Below are 22743 nucleotides of genomic sequence, written 5' to 3' on the forward strand. Positions count from 1 at the left end.
TGCTCTCAAACAAAGCACAAATACGTGTCTCTGTGGGTGCTCCTGATGTGTGTCAGCACGGCTATAGTCAACAATGCCCAATCCAGCATTTTCTTTTTATTTTGCACTTGAGACAACTGGTGCAAGACTTGCCTGATCTCTTTGCACCTCGGCATGCCCCTCGTCCTTCACCCCCGGTGGCAGCGCTCGCTGCCCTGTGAGGAACAGCTGCTGGCTGAGGGCCACGCGTCCCAGCCAGGCAGCAGGGGAAAGGCCTGGGGGGGGGGTTCAGAAAGGGCTGATGCCGCAGCTCAGTGGGGAGACTGAGACCTGGAAAGTGACACCTAAGCACAGGCAGAAGGAGAATGAGGATAAGAACTGTTCGATGACTTCAATAAAGTTCTTATTGGGGAAAAAAAAAAAAAAGAGTAAAAGCTGTTCCAGTCTATAAAAGTGACTTGAAAAGATGGAATCTGTGACTTCCTCTAGTGTTTGCATAAAGAACTAACACACAGTAATTGATAATCGAGGAAAAAAGCCACAGATTTCAACGGATCTTCAGAGCTCCCTGGTATTAAATACTGAGAACAACAATATCAAAAGGATCCCCTCTCCAGCACTACTGGTGTCAAGGTTAATGAGCTAAAACTTGTTAAATTGATATTACCAAACTAATGACTTTTTTATAGTATATTGCATGGATTTTAACAGACAGGCTAATGTGGAATATTGCTAGTCTTAATTGAATTAGAAGTTATTGCACATGTACAATTAAGATAACTAAAAATGGAGGAGCTGGAGCTGTAACGCAATTGTCTATTTAGTCCACACAACTGTCACATACCTTGTGTACTGCCACAAATACGATTAAAATTTCAAATTCAATCACTGAGTTCAGAACACATTCAACTGCTAACATACAGAGAAGAGGAAATATTAGCATGTGCAAAGACAGTCCATTGACTCAGTAATGCTTAAAAATCATTAATCTTGATCCCCGTAAGTTCCCTCTTTACTGATTCAAACACTGAATCAGAAAACTCATGTAAACTACAGAGCCTCAGCTCTCGATGATGGAGCAAAAGACAACCTCAACATCAAGAAGGGAAAGTGTCTTGTTCCAAAACTGCTGTGACTCAGAGCTACTCGATAGTTGCAGTCAAGCGGAGAGTAAACACAGACAGTTTCTGCCAAGGTATCTTCTTCCATTAGTATCCCTCCTCTGCTGGCAAGTGGAAATGTACAGCTTTTTATCAGCTGCAGAAACTTCTACTGTGTGCTAGAGGAACATCTGTCTACAGGAGGATTTTCTATGTGTGTTGTAAATAGAAGGACACTGAGGATAAGCATTTTCTTGAAATATATATTTAAAAAGAAAAACAAAACAGCTGCAGTAAAAATTCTAGGACAAGTCTGTACAAAGTGCATTAGAGAAAAATGGTTCTCCCATTGCAAATGCAACTTTTAAACTAGTAATTAAGTATTAAAAGTACTTAAATACTTTTATACCAACCACACCATACATTAAGACAGAGGATAAATAAATGCCTGGAATCTACATTCCAAATAGATAAACAAACAGCAAGGAAAAAAAAAAAAAAAGATTTAATGAATGATGTTACAAAGGAAGGAGCTGATGGAAAATAAATGGCATTTGTAGATGATTAAATTTTGAAGGTGAAACGTTGTGTAACTGCACCAAACATTTATTTCAGTGCTACAACTGCATCTAATAAATAAAATATATTTTTAATCCAAACTGAAGATGGAACTATCTGAAGACTTGGATTTTGCATTCATGTAGTACAGGGGCAGGGTTTAGGCTGTAATTATTCAAGGCAGTTTCAAAGAATGAGGAGCTGTTAGTAAGTTGGATAGAAAATGAGCATCAGTCGCTAGCAATAGAACAATGCACATATTTCTTCTGCAGACAGAATCACAGAGTTTAAATTCATTGAGGATCTTTAGAAATTATCTTCCTAAATATCAGATGCCTACAAGTTTGTCCCAAATGCCCTTCTGTTTACTTAATATTTTTCTATTAAAGATCAACCTCTAACATAGAAATGTTGTTTAATGTACAAATCCAGATTCATTTGGTATTTATAAAAAATAAATATTAAAAATTTATGCTAGGTACTCTAGCATTTCTAAAGGACTATTATCCTTGGACCTAGAATTTTACAAAGAAATTGAATTAAGTTGGATTCAACTTCCAAAAAATACCTACTTTGTCAAAACAAGAATAAAAATAGAAGACATACAGCAAATGAGGGGGAATATTTCTCAAGGATGAAAAGCCAAAATCTCCCTTACATCAAATTCTTTGATAGAGTCGATCAGAAAACACATCCATAAGAACAGTCTATCCCGCAAACACTTCTACCTACTACCTTTACAATTTCCATCTGAAATATGAGAAAATAAATCACGGTTTTACTAATATTATCTGCCTTACAAAGGGCAAAATGCAGCCTGTCCTGTCCCACAATACTGGTAACTGAATACAGAGATCAAACACAGACATGCTGGAAGTTTCACAAGTCCCACAGATTATCTGTTTCCATCCTTATAGATGCCTGAGCGTCTCCTTATAAAGAAGGAATGTAGTCTCGTTTTTACATTGTACAGATACAGAACAGACACAACAAAACAAGTCCTTCAATTTTCTAGGTTTTAAATATCAATGCATGCCTGATCTTAAAGGCAAGCTCAACATTTATGTCTTGTCTTGGTGATGAAGTTCATGAATTTATAATGAGAGCAGAACAACTCTGCCACTGATTAAATGTCAAAAAAGGTTTTATTGTCAAATATACTGTAAATACAGAAGATATACAACAAAGACTATTAATTGCAGATAGCTCTGTACAGCTCAAAAAATGCACATGATCTAAACAGGAAATGTTGATTTTCATAGTTTCAACTATCACTTTTAATTTACCTTCAGAATCTACCTTCAATCAACCATTATAGCATGAAATGGCCTTTATAACTATAAAATGACCAAACTCTGCTGAATGAAATGCCTCATATTCAAGGGCAGATGGAGCCTATACCATGAACATGCATAGCATTATTAATCCATCTACCCAACACTCTGGATCTTTATTAAAATTTATTTAAACTTTAAGCCAGAGGAGTGTAATGAGAACTGACCAGGGACCTAGAAATTTATCAGGTTGAGGCAGAACAAGAACAAACAGAACAAGAAGCAGCAAGGATGAGCCTGTAACAAGGAAGACTTAATATTTATAAAAATGGCCACGACTGGTAATCCTATGAAGTTTCTGAAATAAAGCTGGACAGCCACCTCTGTCAGACACGATGCTGGCAGAACGCTTACTTCACTGGGAAAGTGGCTAAGGAAACAAGCCTGAAAGTCCTGTTTTCCGGTGGCATTGAACACTGCAAACTGCAATACACACCTCGGATCCAGGGGCAGCATCAAACTGCATGGTGGAACAGCCCGTTATGAATTCACCCTGCCACAGCTAAGCTGCACCTACCACCTGAGCTGGATCTTCATGCCACAACATAGCCTGCCACACAAGCCTAGTTGCACAGCCCAGAATCCTACACAGGATCTCCTCGTCAGCTACAGGAACGGTTCAAGGAAAGCCCTACCTATTCTGCTCGTCAGAAACATCGCAGTTAGAAGAGACAGAACCATTCTAAAATCATCAGGTGCATGCTTGCTGTGCTTTCAGTGATCTAATTAATATAAATGATGCTCTTAAAAAAGTAAGAATAAGAATTTAGTTTGGAAAAAAGATATTGCAACCATAGAAGTTAAAGATTGCCAACATGCTCTGGTGACAAAAGTACATTTATTATTGGTCAGACAAAACATTGTTTGTCTTCCATAATTATAACTACGATGGTCTGATAAATTGCTGCTGATTGTACACAGTGAGAGGGTTGGTGTGGTTTTTGTTTGGTTGGTTTTGGTGTTTTTTTATTGTGGTAGTTTTCTGTTGTGTTTTTCTTTTTTTTTTTTTTTTTTTTTTCTTAAAAGAGCTAGAAGCACAGACTACCCACCTGTATCTATTTTTAATTTGGTAATGTGTGTACTTGCTAAAATTCTACCAAAATGTCACTCACAGCTTTAGATTCCACCTTTTTTTAAACAGAATATGGAGCAGAAAGCATAACCTATTATGCAAAACTGTCATATGCTTACTTTTAAAATCACAGAAATAAATGCATTATCCCAATTTCCTTATGAACAAAGACTTTAATAAAGGAAAACAAAACTTGAATATTACTATTTAAAATAGCCAAGGTATTCTATAAAAAGTAATAAGGTTTTGATCTGTGTATGTCTTGTTCACCCATACTCCAGAACTAAGGAATGCCTCTCACTTTATGGGTAAAGGCAGAATTACTTGAGACCACTGTGACTTCTGTCTCATCAAATTCACAAATCAGCTAGACATTTAAACAGCACCAACTGTTGCAAGTAAAACTGCTAACGAATCTCAGCTGCAAAAATGTCAGTTCAGGGCACTCTGCAAAAATCTAGTGCTGAATCCTTAACTGAAAAAAAAAAATTAAAAAATGTTTTTGGACTAATGCTACTCTTTCGAGTAAGAAAATATTCCAAATGATCACATTTCTTACCTCAAATATAAATTAAATGTATGTTAGGGGATTATTTTTTTTTATCTGATTAAAATTGTAATTCATGAGACTCCTGCTGTTGGCAGCTGCATCACTATCAATGACATCCTTTGGGGGACTCTCAGCATGTGGCCTGCATCAAAGGTAATATCCCAGTTTTCATCCTAACTTACACATGCCTTAACAAGAGTAAGAATGTTCCAGACTTTAAAATGTAATTAAAATATTAAAGTACTTTTTATTGTTAAAATATCATTGATGTGAGATTGTAGTTCAGTCTCTAATATCAATAAGGGTAACTATCATCAGCATTTATTTTTCCTGTAATAGTGGAATTCTTTACATACTGGATTCTTTGCATCCTTATTTACTGAAACTGGAAGTTAAAATGGAAAATAAACTGGAAATTAGAATGCATTGAGTAAGCATATTAACAAACCATAGCATTAAAACAAGTATGTTACATTGTGCAAAATGATAGACAAGATATTACTGAAAGAGTACATACAAGGACCTCCAACTCTCCAATAAAATTAAAAAATGTGTCTGACATATGGTACTTTATTGTTTGGTAGTGCTACAGAAAACCTGAGAAACAGGCACACTTCGCATTTTTGGCCTCCAAAATTACCCGAATTCAGCTGATCACCAGTTGATAGTTCCTGCTCTCAAGGCTAGTTTTAGTTTTATCCATCAATGATTTACAAAATGCATTTCAGAGAGGTAGATCTGGAATCATGTTTTTCTTTTTCCTTCCCTTTCCCAGAAAGGCCTGCAGATGCCTCCTCATCCTAAGCCTGCGCAAAGAGAGAACAGCTCTGCTTCGAAGGGTGGGATGGATCTCTTCACAACAGCCTGTCCTTCGGCACACACGGGGACCTCCTAAGATGTCTGAACTGGAATGTTTTACCCTTTTAAAGTGCAGTGCATCCTGTCTGTATTGGTGTCAATAGAAATTTTTACTGGAAGTCCCAAAATTGGTACATTTGCTTGGTTAAGCGTTGCTCCCCACAGCGCTATGGAAGTTCCTTTGCCTTGCAGAGAAACGAGATCTTGTCATAACAACAGCCACTTCAACAACCTGCTTTCCTTCTGCAGGTTGATATTAACGACGAATACCTTCCACTACTAACAAATGTGAAAATTATAACCAAGGAAAAAATGTGGCCTTGACTCTAGAGTGGCCAAAATGATTTATGACATCTTCACCTAGTGAAGAAGACTAATGCTCTGGAGAGAGTGAGAGAGCTTGGGCTGCACTCACATGTTCTGTGCCCACTCCTAATTACTTCATCTGTGACTGTAAAAGTGTTTTAACAGACAAAATTAATTATTTTGAATAATCCTTCTGAAATATGATATGCATTTTAATTGTATGCACCCTGTCATTAATTAAAGTTTTTTACCTTTTGGTGCATTAATTCAAAGATTGTATCAGTGACAAAGCAACAATTATAACAAGATTGTTTACCAAAATTAAAAACGAAGTGAAAAGGTTAATGTACTCTTGTGATATACTTAAAGTAATGCTAAAATGTTTTCATTTGAGTTTTTACTAGAAATTATTTTTCCACTCTTTAAAATCAATCTCTTTGTTCCAGGAACACATTTCCTGTCAATAAAATGAAAAATGATATAGATTTAGGAGGATAGTGGTCTCAGCGTAGCATCTCTCATATTATTATTCCAGTATCATCTGTTACAAAGTAAGACCAATTCCCACATCTAATTACAAACAGGATTTCAGAGTCATTAAACAAAATACATTTCCATTAGTGCTGCTGTAAGAAGATAGGGGAAAAAATGAAGATTAGTTCATGCTGCACCTCTGTTTTTCAAGCTTTGAAGATTTAGACCTCTGCACTCTGAGACTATAAATTTGTAAAGGATCTGAAAGGTGACAGACATGTGAAAGCTCTCAATTCCATGCAGTTTGGCCATAACATTTGCATTTTGTCATTAGTTTATCTTTTGCTGCACTTAGTTCCGATCACAGATATGGCAGGAATCTAGAGAGGTTACGCTGTGTGCAGCCAGAGGTATTTTATTTAGGGTTAGGAAGCTTTTTGAATAGATAGGAATCTTGATTTCTATATTAAGTTTGTTCCAGCAAAACTTAAAAACCATTGTAAGTCATTCTGTCTTTATAGAAGAGAAAAAAAAAAAAGTACTTTATGCTCTGAATAAAAGGAACAGCAGTTCTTAGGCTTCAAATAAGATAGCAGCCAAAATATACAGAGAAAGCAGACTGTGTGATAGGTTCAACTGTTGAAATATAAGCTTACAAGTATATATATTCCCCATTCATAACCATTTAGCAACATCTACTTGTAATGCATCTATGGAAAATATACCCTTGAGAATTACCCACTCAAAAAGCATTCACACAACCCAGAGCTTAGACATTCAGTAAGAACTTTTCTAAAAAGAAGCCTACAAAATACCAAAATTTGCTTGAACTTTAGGATGGTTTACATTAGCTGATTCAGTTAAAAGTTTATATAAATATCAATTACTTTTATCATGTGTAAAGTTATATTTAAGTTATATTTATTTATATATGTAATATAATATATATTTATATAAATATAATATATATATATTATATATATATTATATACATATTTATATATTTAAGTTATATTTATTATTTTTAAAACTACAGCCAGAATTACTTCACATTTCTCAGAGTTGGGTGTCAGTCAATCTAAAGATATAAATATTAGCTGATGAATCGGCATTTGTATGAATTATATATATCTATTATGAAGTATTTAAATTTAATTTTAAATGGATAAGAATACTCTTTTAGAAGTCAGTTAAAGTAGTCATATGCATTCTATATGTAACTGTTTAAGAATATATCTGAAGCAGGACCTTAAATCAGTCTGCAAACAAGAAACAAATTCATTTTTGCACTCCACTGAAACTGTGGTTCGTTAAAGCCTCCTAAAATTCTTGATATGAAATCCCATCCAGTGGTGGGGAGCAGAAGCTATCCACTGATATTCACACTCCCCAATCCAAGCTGCCCCCTCCCTCCCCAAAACAAAACAAAACAAAACAAAACAAAAAAATCTGAAATCTTTCTCTTGCCAAAGAAATAGATGTGCATCTTTTTTCCAATCTTCACATACAGAGACTAGGGGCTCAGGATAGCTAAGAGGGCTCATGAAAGTGGCACCATTAGGAGGAAATGGAATAGAACACAGCAAAATACGAACAAGGTACAACTGAACCCAGAAAACAGGTTATCACTTCCCAACTAATGTTGAGGAGCTGTATCTTAAAACAGAAAACAGCACAACTAGCTTTTCCTCCAGAGTTATCAGTCTCTGGCTCCAGGAAGGTTCCACTCAGATTTCGTGCTGGGAATTAATTGCTCTGTACCAGCCAGCAGCCACGGGCATTTTCTGACAAGCAGCAAATTGGTAAAGCTTTTCAAGCCCTCAGTATTATGTCAACATTTGAGCTCCTTCACTCCATTTTCACTCGAAAAGAAAGCTTCTTAAACAACTTCTTAAATACCATTTGCAAGTGAGTTCAGGAAACTTCAAGAAACTTATACCTCCAAACCAGTGTGTGGATGAGCAACCTGAAAGCCACTTGGTTTCATTGATATGTGAATTTTACTTCAAATATTATGGCCTCGGGACAAACCTTTAGGCAGAGCTTGTCTCCACAGCCAGTCACCTATGGGGCCATACATGCCGTAATTAGATAGAGAAGCCTCACCCCCATGTCAGCCTGCCATGTGCCAAGAGCTAGCCCCGAACAATGCTGTGTTCAGGGGCTTTACGAGGTGTTCGCACGAGTGTGGAGGTCCTGCTGCAACCTCCAGCCTCCCCCAGACAACCATCCCCGAGCAGTGAGCTGAACAGGAGCCGTGATGTGCTTTGTGCTCCCTCCTGATCTTCGGGAGAGCTCCTGAGCTGCCTCAACACGGCACTGAGCACCACTGCCCATCTCCCAGCCTGCTCCCAGCAGCTGTGTAATGACACATGCCACGCCACGAGCCGTTCTCACATGCATTTTAAGGAAAAAGGAACATCAAGAATGTCATTCCCTCTCCTACCTACCCTACCCATCCCAGTGCTCGACCCATTGGTGATCAATGGCTGGGGACTGGCAGCTCACTTCACCGCTCAGGACTAGGCAGACCCGTCGGGTTGCTACGTGCTATTCCCAATGTCCAGCACAAGAAGCAAGCATCCTCACACTTCACACAAAGCAGGTATGTGTCTAAAGAAATAGCACGGATGTCTCCATTTGTAGGATGAAATGGTTTAATATATCTGCCGCGTCTGGAGTTGAATAGCTTTTGGATGAGAAGATATAGAAAACAAAATGTATTAACTCTTGTTTATTTCAAAGCTGTGTATACTCCTCCTGGCAAAAGGGCAATTAAAGAAAATGAAATGTGTGCTTGACAAGCTTTTCATCTGATTCTAAAAATATTAATAGTAGTTTTGACTGGTTGTATTTTTAAAATGGCATGAACGTTTTGTGTTCTTTAAATAAAATGATCATCTTTGAAACAATAGCTCTCTGCTCATGTTACACAAACGATACTTGCTTTAACAACAGGAAAAATGACTTTATGAAGTCTGCACGGCAGTCAAGGATTAAAAAATCTGTTCTCTGGTCTTGTCATTTTTACTCTTACAATAAAATAACAGCCTCGGCATCCTGCTTTTTAGAATAAAAGACCTACCTCTTTTGACTTTTCAAGCACTTGAAAATTTTAAAAGAGGAAAACTAAAAAAATGCTGACCGTGTAATAGCTGGGTATTCATGGTGGGTGGAGAACATGAAAGGTTACAATATGGATCTGTGCCTACGCGTTTCTTTTCAACTTGAGCAGCATCCTCCTGCTTCTGCTAACTCGGCAATCATACAGCTGACAGATTTCTGGGTTTTCTAAATAATGCATGGGATTTTCTTTTAACATGTCAGTGCAAAAGTATCAATTCTGCCCCTGTGTCGTTTGTGATGCTGATTTTCCTTGACAGCATTCCATTAAACCAATGAGTTTTTTCCCTCCTGATGGTTCCTTAAATATTCCTCTGAGTGATGTATTTGTGGTTTTTTAAACAGATTGTGAAGGATGTTTGCATTTATGAGAAAACTGCATGGCAGGTACTGAAGGGAAAAAGGATAAAAAGATAACACTTTTTTTTTTCTATGAAGAGTTTTTTCTCTGATCCTCATATGCCAAAAGCTAGGGTGTTTTTCCTTTCCTTTCTGCCTAACTTAGCTCCTTGTCTGAAAATTAAGCAACAACACTCTACATACAGAATAACATTTTGACTTCCTAAGGAAATACCGCTGAAACACTTAGTACTGTTTGATATCTCTCTTGGGAAAGCAAAACACATTTATTAAATCATGCATGTTAACTCCAAAAGCCAACAGAAGGAAACAACTGCTTTATTCTTTGCATTGAGGTTTTGTACAAACACATACTGTCACGGATTACTTTGCACCGATCCTTCTTTGCTTATGCAACTGGGTAACAGTGTTGAAGGATGTTCAGGTAATATCACAAATACTGTACTTTGCAATCTCTCTTTCATATTACTGTTCTACCGCACACTTGTACAAATTACCTGTGACCATGATATTAAAAAAAAAAAAAAAAAGAGCCCTGCTCTGATTTCAAGTTTCAAATTTCTCCAGGCAATTACGTGCTCATTTCCAGAATCCACTTCACCTAATATTAGTACTGCATGATGATGAAACAGATGATCTTTATAAACACTTTTGTGCAACCGGACAGGTTTTGTTTTGTTCATCTTATTTCTGTAGAACAACAATATTGATCGCATGGCTGGGCTTTGAGCAATCTGCAGACATATCCAGCATACCTGGCTTCAGCTGCCAGCTTCGGACTCTTGATCTCACTCATTTTCCAAAGAGGAATACGAAAGCCACACCACTCCGGCATGTATTATCAAGCAGGCTTCACAGCACGACTTGCCTTAGCTATGGCAATCCCCTGGCCTCAAGGCAGTCTCCAGCTGCGCCGTGAGTGCCATCAGCAGACTGTCTCACCTCTGAGGACTTACACGGAGTAACCAAAAAAAGAGGAATGGGATTATGAATGAGTTATGGCCACCGGGAATTTGAGATTTCAGAGGGAATCTTCAAATCTTCCAGAGACCCGGCTACTTCCACGTCCCCAACTACAGGGCTCTCTCAGTTCAGCCTTTTTTAACAGAGTCTACATGGAGACAGAGACACCCAGCCATGAGGAACAGCTACCACAGATCAGCTGGACTGCGGGGCCACAGAACCTACAGCGCCGGTTTAAACATGAGATTGTTTCAGCTGCCTGAGAAGTTTGTTTCAACACTTCATATGATGAGTAGGAAGGTGCAAAAAATCTCTCTCTTCTGAAGAGAGAGGGGAAGGAGGACATTAATGTTCAAATGTCTAACAAGGTTCTTCCCAGCCCTGAACTAATGAATTAGTTCAAATAAAAAAACAAGGAAACGTATTATTTTCAAGGTACATTTTTTCATAGTTTCTGTGTTGTATCTTGCAGCGCTTTTTTGTTTGTTTGTTTTGTTTTAGATCACTTATTTGCAGTACTAACCTCCAGTAATCAGTAATCAAGATTACTGCAATATCAGAAAAGGAGGTAGGACCTGATGGCAAAATCATACCAGATGGACTAGAAGCAAAAATGTAGCACATTTACTCCGCACTTCTTTAGACACTCTTCTAAGATCCAGTTCCACACCTGTATCTGCCAGAGCGCAATACAATAGCTGAAGGATTGTAGTCAGTGAACCTGAGTTAGAGTTCAGATTTTAAATTGATAGCTTGAATTCTGGTTTCAGATACAGAAAATCTTTTTTCAGATACAGAAAATATCCATCATATGCACACAAAGAGAGAATGAAACTGCCAAGTGACATTCTAGGCATTATTAAAGAAACACATTCAAGATGATCTCATACTGACTTCAACAGATACAGATGGGGATTGAAATGAATATGACAAGAAGTTCTCACCACTTTTTGATTATACTAATGACCTGTATACAATGACACACTTCTGAAATATCAGGCAATGAAGTTTCAGTACTTATTACTAAACAATTAGATTGTTTATCAAAAAAAAAAAAAAAAAAAACACTGGCAAAACAGACTATTCCACTCATCTATCAGACTATTGGAAAGAGGAGGTAGGCACACACCCTGAAGTGAAATATTTAGCGCTGCTTTATCTTACTCTCTCCAAAGGAAGTCAATGTGTAACTTTGAGGTAAAAAAAAAAAAAAAAAAAATCTTTACAGTTGCTTTTTAAAGTAAACCCACAACCCCTGAAGTCTTTGTTACAGTAAAAAGAACAAAAAAAAAAAAAAAAGGCAAAGCAAAGGTACCCTGCTCTGTATAACTATATTTCTGATTTGACAGCTACAATTATAATCATTCAGACATCTATTTCCCACAAACTCTCCACAACCATAACCTTTAGTGATTAATTATAAAGTTCCAGGAGCAACAGTACACAGACTAATTTCCTAAAACAATAAAAGACAGAATTTCTCATTTGGAGCTAAATGAAACACGAACAGGTTGTTATTCATGCTGAAATCTAGATGCAGAGTCATGTTGCAGCCATTACAGAAGCTATTAAACACAACCTCAAATCAAAGAAACTGTAGGTCTCTCTCCTAAAATAAAATGTTTTCCTCACTTATGAGGCTTCTGACTCCTTTGTTCTGTTTCTTTTTGCCTCTTCTTAGTAACAAAAATTTCAAAATTCAATTTTCTTTCTCATTCTGCATTCCCATTTTGTTTTTAATAGTCATTTAAACTGTAACAGTCTAGAGCAAAACAAACATTTGGTAAAGCTTTCATGCACACAGAATTACCAGGCTGTTCTCTTCACAATGAATCAAAGTTTTGAAGTGTATATCAACTTCTAAACACAATGCCGACTCTCTTCAGGTCCTACCTTATTCTCCAACGAGTTTCTACAGTGAATATTTGGTAATTCCTCAGTTATTTTGTACAGTGAAATAAGATGATTTTAGTTAAGCTGTACATCTATTTATTTATGGTTTTCCTTTTTGACAAGTCCTGCTGTACATGCTTAGTGTAAATCTTTTTTTAAAAAAAAAAACACCTTCCGAAGAAAGAGATAAACTAAGCATCATAAAATACATCCTACTGCATTGCAGATAATAAAAAATGGGAAAATGATAATAAGTATATTAGTAGTAGTCCTTTTTGTTAAGGACTTATTTCTTCTCCTGCAAGCAATATTGGGACTTGATCCAGAGAATCTGCTCTTGGTAGTTTTACTGAATTAGGCAATGAAAAAGGTAAAGAATGGGAAAAGATCTTTACATAACTGATATCATATCTATATCCTTGGGTCCCAGTGTAACTTCAGTTAAAGTCAGTGGGAATTTTTCCAAATATTTAAATTGGTATTGAGTCAGTTCTGTAACTCATTGAATTGCTAAACTGCAGAGAACTTCAATTTAATATTCATGCTCTTGGTGTATTTTAGAAAGGCTGGCATGATACTCCCCATAAAATCTGTCAATGTACCTAAAATAATATTATTACTGTACTGCAGACTCTCACCATAATAAGAAAACAAATTTTGCCATAACAGAAAACACACCAAAAACCATGAACATTGAAATTCGCGAGCTTTGTACAGCAGCTTTAAAAAACCTTCATACTAATTCTGCATCTTTTCCATTTGAAGCCTCCTTGCTTTTCGGTAGGAATTTTATCTTCTTCAGTCATAATTCTTAGCATTCAGTGAAACTTCATAATTCCTTTTGAACTATACACAAACTACAAGAGTAATAAGAACTAAATATGCTTTTTCAGTGTTATTTTTCTGAATTCAATATGCACTAATTGATTAGGGTCTGAGAGGTGAATAAGAAATACGTATTCTACATAATAGAAAGCTGGGGAAGGGTTTAATGCATGAATTAGAAGCCAGATTTCTTCAATACAGATGAGTACACAAAATTAGCAAAAGGCAATACCACTTTTGGAAAGACTGCTTTGTGCATAATTTGTCATGAATTCAAAGTTATTCCTTTAGAAAATGAGTCTAAGACCTCCCAGCTGCTGCTTTATTGGTCTAATAAATTACCATTTTGATGGTACAATGCATATACACTATACACCATCCAACCAAGCAAACTGTTCGAGTGCCTTCGTCTTTAGAGACACATGTGTGATTTCAGATATGTGCGAATGCCGATGGGAGATCTGAATGCAATGAGGGATCAGACAATGCCTCTGTTGTTGAATCGGTAATGAAAACAAAGAATGTGTGCAAGTTTCCAAAATACAAAGAGTGTTTTGTAGAATTGTTTGTGTCAAAAAGAGCAAGTCCAGCTGAACCTGCCCTTATTGTAATAGGTATCCAGCAGCTTCCTGACACAAAACAGCTCTATCTTATTCAAGGTTCTCTACACTATCCAAGTAAAATCTCTTCTATTCACCTGAAAAGGACATGAGAGTAAAAAAGAAAATACCCTCTTCAAAAGATCCCTTTCTGACTTAAACTTTGAACCTTATTCTTGTGGAGCTGGGCCTCAGGGAGCATAGTTCAAGTCCAAGCTAATATTTCTAACAGCATAGACTGAACTTGTGTTTGGTGTCAGCGCCTTCTTTCCAAGGTCACTCAAGCCAGGTAGGCCGTAACAAATGTTTATCATGACTCCTTCATAGCTGTAGCTGCAAATATCCATTCAAGGAAAGAACAAAATGCAGAAAAGCCAGAAAGCTCATAATTTAGCATTTCCTACTTCACCTTCCTCCAGTGAACTGTGGTGACTCACACTCAACTCCAACAACCTGATATTTTGGAAACTTTCCATAATTTACAGGAAAACACTAGACTCAACTGTATTATTGCCAAAAGAGAAACATTTTGTTACTACAAATTTACTCAGAGAATGGTTTAAAATGCCTGTATCCTTACCTAGCAATCTCTCGCCACTATTATTTCAAAAAACTAATGAAGATGGCTGTTAGGAGGAAAATTGGAGGAATAGGAGCAGTGATTTTGATTTGATACTGGCAGAGGAAAGTTTACAAAATAAAAGAACACAAGAATTTGAGATAGATTTTGATTTTGTTTCCAATGGATAAGAACAGGTTAGACCTCCCCTACAGTTCACGTGCACAGGATTACTTACCTGCATTAGAGTTGAGTTCTTCATTTTCTGATTCTGTTCCATTTTGACTTCCACTTCCATGGAGGCTATTCATTGCCATTAGTTTCATTTTCTGTAACTTCATAGCTTCTGCCATGGCAGCTGCTGTCAGTCCTGGAAAAATAAAAATAAATAAAATGCAGTATACCATGATACAAGAACAAGAACAAGACAATTCCTTTCATTAAGTCACAATTTCAATACAGATTCTTATTCTATAGTGTTATCGTGAACATTATTTTCAAGTCATTTGTGTTTCTCTTTCTTTTTTCACATGTATAGTGTAAAGAAATATTTATTTAATGTTATTCCTTTTGATTATACTTTTAAGTATCATTTCCTGTCACTTTGATCACTTTGTCACTTTGATCACTGTCTGTTTGACTTAGCTGATAAAAATTTCCAAGTATACTAGTAAGATACAGTATTTCTTAATTTCAACAGCTGGAAGCCAATTAATGTGGAAAAAAATCAATGTTGTACTATTCTATACAAAAATATTTCTCTGAAGTTTTTTGATTCAGATTAGTATTATTGCTACTAGAAAATACGACACTGGAAATGCTACAAAAGTACAATATAGGTAATTACAAACCCAATCCCACCTTAAAGAGACCATTAGCAACACCACAAATATACAGAATTAATAGGGGTAGTGGTAGGAGATTTTCAAGTGACTAAAAACCAATTAACTTCCAATAGTAAAAGAGAAGGAGTACAGTTAGGTTATAGGCTACCATCATCATTACCATGTAATTGTTTTTCTTCTTCTTTTTTTTTTTTTTAATTTAGATTTCCCCATATCTTTATTTCATGACAGTAAACTTTTCAAATTTCATCATTTTGAATTGGTCAATTAAGAGATCAAATGTTCTTCCAGACAGTATCAAATTACTTTTAGTCTGGGCAAGATGTCCCTGAAAATCTGTTATCTGAAGATCATCTGTCCCACAGAAAAATACAGGGGAAAAAGACATGTAACCCCCAAAGATCTTTACAAGTATAATTGTTTATTCATTCAGTTATGGATTAAACGGGTTTTACCATCTTCCTCTCAGTAAATAATGACTTGCTTTTTCATTTCCTACAAAGGAAGCTAAATGCTTCGTATCAGCTATCTTGTAATTGACTGTGCGATAGGTCCACAAACACACTGAATTGCATTTACCAAAAAACATAATTTTTTTGGTTGGTAGTGCATGTTGTATTTACCCAAGGACATATATATCAAACCAGAATTAAATAATCTGCTATTTATGAAAAGTATTGCTCAGACATTAGATACTGATTAAAGTGAACTAATAATTTTCATATCCTCGACCGCCACACATCCATAAATGAAAATATTTTATTTTAAAAGCTACTATGAATTTGACATTTAGATTAGCTGTGCTGCTGCTATAATAGGCTTCACAAAAGTTCTCATTATTTTAATATGACTTAAGTGAGCAAGCAATCAAAAGACTCCAAATGCATGGGGGGGAGGTGTATGTATCATCATACAGGGCTACAGCAATCCTGTAAACTTCATTGAAGATGTCCCTCATTAATATCAGTACGTTGGAGATGATAGGTTATGAGATGGAAGTAATACAAGCCATCCAGTCCTGTCCTCCTCCTTCTATCTCGGCTAAGAGTCTCCACATTTACACTCATAACCTGAAGTTGCACACTCCTGTAATCCAAAAGCCCTAGTGCCAGATCTAATACATGTAAGTATTACCTACACTACCTATGCATTCATTTCACTGTTCGGTCACTGATACATTCAAAATTACATTGATTTCATTTCTAGTATGCACTACCTACAAACATACAAAAGCAGAGTCCAGAAAACGTCAACAATTTCGTTTCCTAGATCATTTGAGCCCTCACTTCATGCAGAGAATTACCATACCTGAACAGTATTCACTTTTTTCTTTAAAAATATTTTTTTTTGAACACCCTTTGAAGTTCTTTTGCAAATGCTACAGGATTCTTATCAGGCAAGTATCAAACCCTGATGTTTAAACTTCTGTTTTTACAAATTCTCTGATGGACACCATTTACATTTAATCCATCAAAGAAATAATACATCTTAAATGATAAAACTATTGACACTTTCAGAAGAAGATGAAATAGTCTATAAGCTTTTCCACCTTTTTTCTAGTGAAAGGAAGTGGGATGGATCTTTGAGTGGTTTTTGAATTATTTTCAGGAAGTTCAGGAAACAAGTATCATTACAAGTCTTCTGACAAATTTACAGTTTTCAGGATTTCAAGGAGCCTGCACTACTTGCATGCCCTACCTGTACTTTTGCTCCTTATCCCAATTCCAAGTTTTGAGGTACAGCCATTACCAAAGCATTTTCAGAACTTATACCCACTCACAGCCTGGTTTCTTTTCACTTTATACTTCTAATCCATTTGCAAAGAATTCACATTTATTTTAAAGGTTACAATAATAAAGAGTATGAACTTAGATTTTTTTTTATTGTAACATTTTATCATTAATATGTGATATATATCCACACACAAATGAACCAACAGTCCAGTAAATATTTTCATCTGGGTCAGTATTTATACAGATTCTCAAAACTGTAAGTCACAAAACTCTACTTAATTTAAATATAGAAGTGAATACATAAACTATTCATAAGGACATAAACAGGGAACACAAAGTGATTTCAGGCCTTTAATACAGTGTCCAGTGAAAAGATATGGCAAAAAAATTATCCAGGGCCCTGTAGAAAAAGAAATTTCTTCTGAACATTTGCATCAGAAGCATAATGAAGACAGAAAGGGTAGTGAGGAACAAACGGAAAGGAATAAACACATTCCCAAAATCACCACAACGCTGCCTGCAGAAATTAAAAGTAATTATTGTCAGGCATTTTTGAGCTCCCTATCCAGACACAGCTGCCATAAGGACAAAAGCCAAAAAACAGTGATGTCTCAGAAATCTATGCTGTGCCATCTGCCACACCAAAGTCACTCTACTTCAGCATTAAAAGTTTAAAGAGTAAAGCGCAGTCCTAATGTACAGAGCATGACAGCCTGAAGATCCCAAGCAGGTGGGCATACAGTTAAAGCAGATATGGGTAATACTATCTCTAAGCTCGGTATCAGAAAAGTCTTTACACTACCATTCATTGTTCCCCAGTCTGTGTCATTTTGTGTTTGAATTGTGATATAGTAAAAGCCCCAGAATCTTACCGTATGAGGCACTAAAAGCACTGTACTAATTCTTCAACATTTCTGAAAGCTAATAAAACTGAGACTAAAGCAAATGGTTTCAGCAGTAAGGATGTACTACTGATTGAAAGGATGGAAGAAAACGTACAGCAAATCACCCATTGGCATAATCTTCAATTAAGACGACTGCTGAGACTAACGTTACTGAAGCTGCTATGTAATTTAACTATTAATAAAACCCCTTTCTATAATTGACTCAGCTCCTGCTAGCTGTGGCAGAGAGGGTTATTCTTCAACCGACTTATCTAAGGATCTACAAAGAACTGAAGAATCATTTCCATCCTGTTGGATGAATCATTATCAGCAGCAGAATCTCACTTGAGTACCTCACTTTGAAAAATGGACCTGGAAACTGCTGCAATGTATACATCTATCCCTCTACTTTCACCTAAAAAAAGGATCACTACGAAAACTGACATGCTGGATTACATACTTCAAAGATTTCAGTTTTTTCTCTCCATTTACACTTGAAATTTCTCTTCCTTTAGCTGTCTTCTCCCAGCTGTGATCAATCACTAAACACCCAGGAAATAAACTGTGTACCACTTATTGTCAAATACATACAGCTCCTACAATGCTAACAAAAAATAATAAAAAAACAACAACAAACACGAGTCTCACCGCAGTTGCAATGATTTGTTTTCAAACTTCCAGCAACCACGTGGCTGCTGGAGCTGCTCCTGCCAGCAGTGGCCCGCAGCCTGCCCACTGCCTTGGCCAAAGGGCAGCGGCTCCTTGAGGAGCTGGTGGGGATCTCAGAGACATCACCGCTGCTGCAGACATCTCAGAGCCACGTTCCTGGGTCAGCTCTCTATATATGAATCTTGATTACAACTGCATAACAGATTGTGATGGTGTGTGCTCAGGTACACCTGCATCGTGCATATGGCAAAACAACCAACTGCCATTAGTAATCTTCAGTCTGTAATTTCGGTTTTGTCAGGACACACTGTACTCTCCCTTTGACAAGTCTGCATAACTCTGCAGTACAACACATGAATTTAGCCCTGAAATAACCCTTCAAGGACATGCAAACCAGCAGAGTTTATGCTCTGGCTGCAATGAAGGAAGACTGCAATTGCATTCTGAGCTGGACTCGCTTTAGACAGCCTCTGCTCCCGAAGAGTGACTTCTTGGGGCACTGAGGGCATGCAGACCACAGGGGTTTCTCCATCCCTTCTCTGCATCCTATTAAAGCTAGTGGTTAATTGTTTACTCAAATACACAGGCACAAAGACTACTGAGGCTTATTCCTCCGTGAAGTCTCTGGAATTATTCTAGCAAAACCTCATTTTTCCTGCATGGCCTGAAGATCGCAACTGCAAGGTCTTTTGCAGCCTTCCCCCGAGGCCAGCGTCCCGGTGCAGGGCAGCGCTGATCTCGGCCACACTCCTAGCACTGGGGGACAAGGGGACAGCATCTCATGCCCTGAGTCAGCAGCACAATTTACCGATTAGCAAACATTTTCCTGCAGACATAAGAAACCAAAACTCAATTACATTCCTGCACTGATGTACCCAGGGTATCCTTCTTGTAAGTGAATCCTCCATGTTTAACTTACGTCCAGTCATTGAAAATTAGATTTTGGCGGTAAACACAAGGACTCTGAGCATTTTAACACGACCCTGGGTATCTGCTAATCTTGTACTCTAGCTACAAGATTTTCAGTCTATTTTTCAGTTCCCTAATTAGTTAGACGGTGCCCCTCCTTCATATTAGTTTGAAAGCTTTTCTGTCAAAACTGTGAACAAGTAAATTAACTAAAGGAGAACTATGAGTAATCAAATCTTGAGGTTTGCAATTAATTAAATGAAATGGTGAGTCAATGAACTGAAGAATGGTCTTATATTAAAACAAAACATTTAATTAAATTAACAGTCAACACACTGCAATTAATAATATCCAAAAGAAAAAATGAAAACCAGTTTAGCCTTGCCATATTATTTCCGTCTAACAGTCAAGCATTGTGCATCAGCTTGTTTGTTATTTGCATTCAAAGCTGCTATGGGTCAAATATGATGTGCTAAAACAGAAATAATGAAACATCTGGTAGTATGAAATGTTAATGTGAGATACCATATTGCAAACAGTGAAAACAATTTTGAAACATCCAATAAATTAGGCCTTTGAAGACTGAAAAGGATATGCTTTCTTTTCCACTTTCTTCAACAGGAAAATTAATAAACACATATAATGTACTTTACATTTTCAAAATGCTGGCAAGAATTTACTAATTAATTTGAACATTCATATTAGAAAGTAGAGACTTCTCTATAGCTGAAATTAATTATTCTTAGTTAGTGATTACAAGAGGTAAAATGCAGCTACTAACACAAATGGCTGTTAAATCTGCCTTGAATAAGAACGTCAAAATGACCACTGTGTTAGGGCAGACTGGAGTCAGGTCCAAGCACACAAGTCTTCTTATGGCAGATTTTTTCCATTTCTGTAAACCGACTCAACAAGAAACTGTAGGAAGGTTTTAGCTCTAGCACACTGCTCTGTTTTCAATAGCTGTTCAAAGATATCCTGGCTACCATTTCAGATAGGTCATAATAATCCATCAATGTGAAACATTTGAGAGACTGTAAAGAAAGAACTTAGTGAGTAATTGGCCACTGCGGGCACAGGATGGGATTTCAGCATAAGCACTGCAGTGCAAAGCTTTATCATGGGCTAAGTTGTGTGACTATTCACCCTAGGCCCTGGGAGGGCACTTTGGAGACCAGACCCAAATCCACGCTACAACCATTTGACATTGCCAAGCTGAAATGTAGTCAACAGCCAAGAAACATATTACAGCAGTTGAGTCTCTCTCATCTATTCTGATACCTGCAAGCCTGTTGTTATGCTACAACAATATTTTAAAAATGTTTCTCTCTCTTATTTTGTAACAAAAAAGCCATGACAAACTACAGGAAAAATGATTTTTTGAGTAGAAAATTTAAAAGCAGTTATACAGAATATGCTGTTAGGTGCTCCAAGTGAAAAAGAAAATTAAGACTAATATTCTAAACCCGTTCAGTTAATGAAACTTCAGAGAATATTGAAGATCATCCTCAGCAAAACATTTCAGACAACAGTGAAGATTTTTGACTGGCCTAATTTTTAAATTCAGACCATAAAGAAACTATGCTATGGCAAAAGAACATTACTGAGAGGAAAAAAAACCACACACACAATGCAAATATTATGCATATTTTTCAGGAATTATTCTTTCACATTCAGGCTCAGTGAATTTGCTTCTGCAATGAACTGTTACACAGGTTTTACTTGAGAGACATTATTCTTTGCCTCTGTGCAGCCCCTGCCTCTCCTCTACAGAGCTTCCACTTCTGCAGTGGATAGGTAGGGACAGACCTACCAACAGCTCTCTTAATCAAACAGCCATGTTTGATTCACCAACAGGTCAACTGATTCTCTATCACTAACCAGTTATGCTGGGTAAAAGATAGTATGTGATAATGTAATTTAAATACTTTGCCAAATGCTAAGGGGATCAGAGTTAGGGGTTGTACAAATGTTTAAGGTTTTTTGATGGCTTGATTTTGCAATCCTGATAATTTTTGATTAACACTTTGTGCTTGCTCGCCTTATTTTAATTCTAAAATATAACCTCAGGTATAAATTCATGAGTATAAACAAGATTAAAACCTGTACACACCAAAATGCCCCTACCACTCTAATGGAATGATCCAAATGGTTGTCGAATTTCACACATGTTTTGCAAACAGTCCTGAAACTTAGAAATTTGGGTGTTCACTTTAAAATATAGTTTGCTCACCAGATGTTTTCATCCCAGGTCTGTAACAATCATGTGCCAATCCATTCAAAATTTTCATTCCAGCTCACTCATTTTCCCACAAAAGCAGTCACTGCCTCCGTTCTTTAGCATTCTCACCATAATTTCAACCTGCATAACTCCTTACAAAACTTACCCTCCCTGATACCCATCTAAAAGATGGGAAACATTTTTAACATGAACATCTTCAGTGTCTCCTTACCTGAGATATTCATAATGATCAAGGATATGAAACATATGATGACCAAGGACCTGTCAGTTAGCTTTTCTAAACCCAAGGGACTCAGTTTGAAATATATACAAACATTAATTCCACATTATGGTTATGTGTGGTAATGTTCATAATGCCCAAACCTACATGAACACAACCATTTATGTTCAATACCTGTATATACTGCATATTTTACTGATGGCTTCATATCCTAAAAGGTAGCCTGTACCTCAAGACAAACCAAACTGCATCTTACATTATTGGAGGGAAACAGAAAAATCAGATCTAAAAAGAGCACTGAGAGGGATACATTATTTTTTTCCTTCATTCTAACAGCATGTCTCATGAGAATTGATTAATTTCGTGACATTTTCTGCTCTTTTTTACAATCTATGCCATGAGAATGATTTGTCAAGACTATTAGGCGTAATACTTTTAGTGTGCTGCACTACTGTGACCTTTACCTTCTTCTATATATTTGATTGACTGACCATCCCACTTTGATCTACAGGTTGCAGAACAAGTAAAAATACATGGGACAGATACATCAGCCACTGAATTATTGTTGAAAAGATAATGATCACATTATACAGGTAATGTGTATGCTCTTCTGTGAATAGTTAATGCAATTTTAGTGATGTCATTTATAATTTTCAGCATAAAATGAAAACTCTTTCATTGTATACGT

The 22743-nt window shown here is 36.7% G+C and overlaps 1 protein-coding gene across 2 annotated transcripts in view; it reads right to left on the bottom strand.

The window, feature by feature from the left end:
- DACH2 (dachshund family transcription factor 2) overlaps positions 1–22743 on the bottom strand; it is a 282538-nt gene that overhangs the window by 77376 nt on the left and 182419 nt on the right. For both annotated transcript variants that reach the window (XM_032196137.1, XM_032196136.1), the window contains exon 3: positions 14792–14923. In XM_032196137.1, coding sequence (XP_032052028.1) covers positions 14792–14923 — 132 coding nt within the window. The remainder of the gene's footprint in view (positions 1–14791; positions 14924–22743) is intronic.

Source organism: Aythya fuligula, chromosome 13, assembly GCF_009819795.1.
Source record: "Aythya fuligula isolate bAytFul2 chromosome 13, bAytFul2.pri, whole genome shotgun sequence".
Classification (NCBI taxonomy): Eukaryota; Metazoa; Chordata; class Aves; order Anseriformes; family Anatidae; genus Aythya; species Aythya fuligula.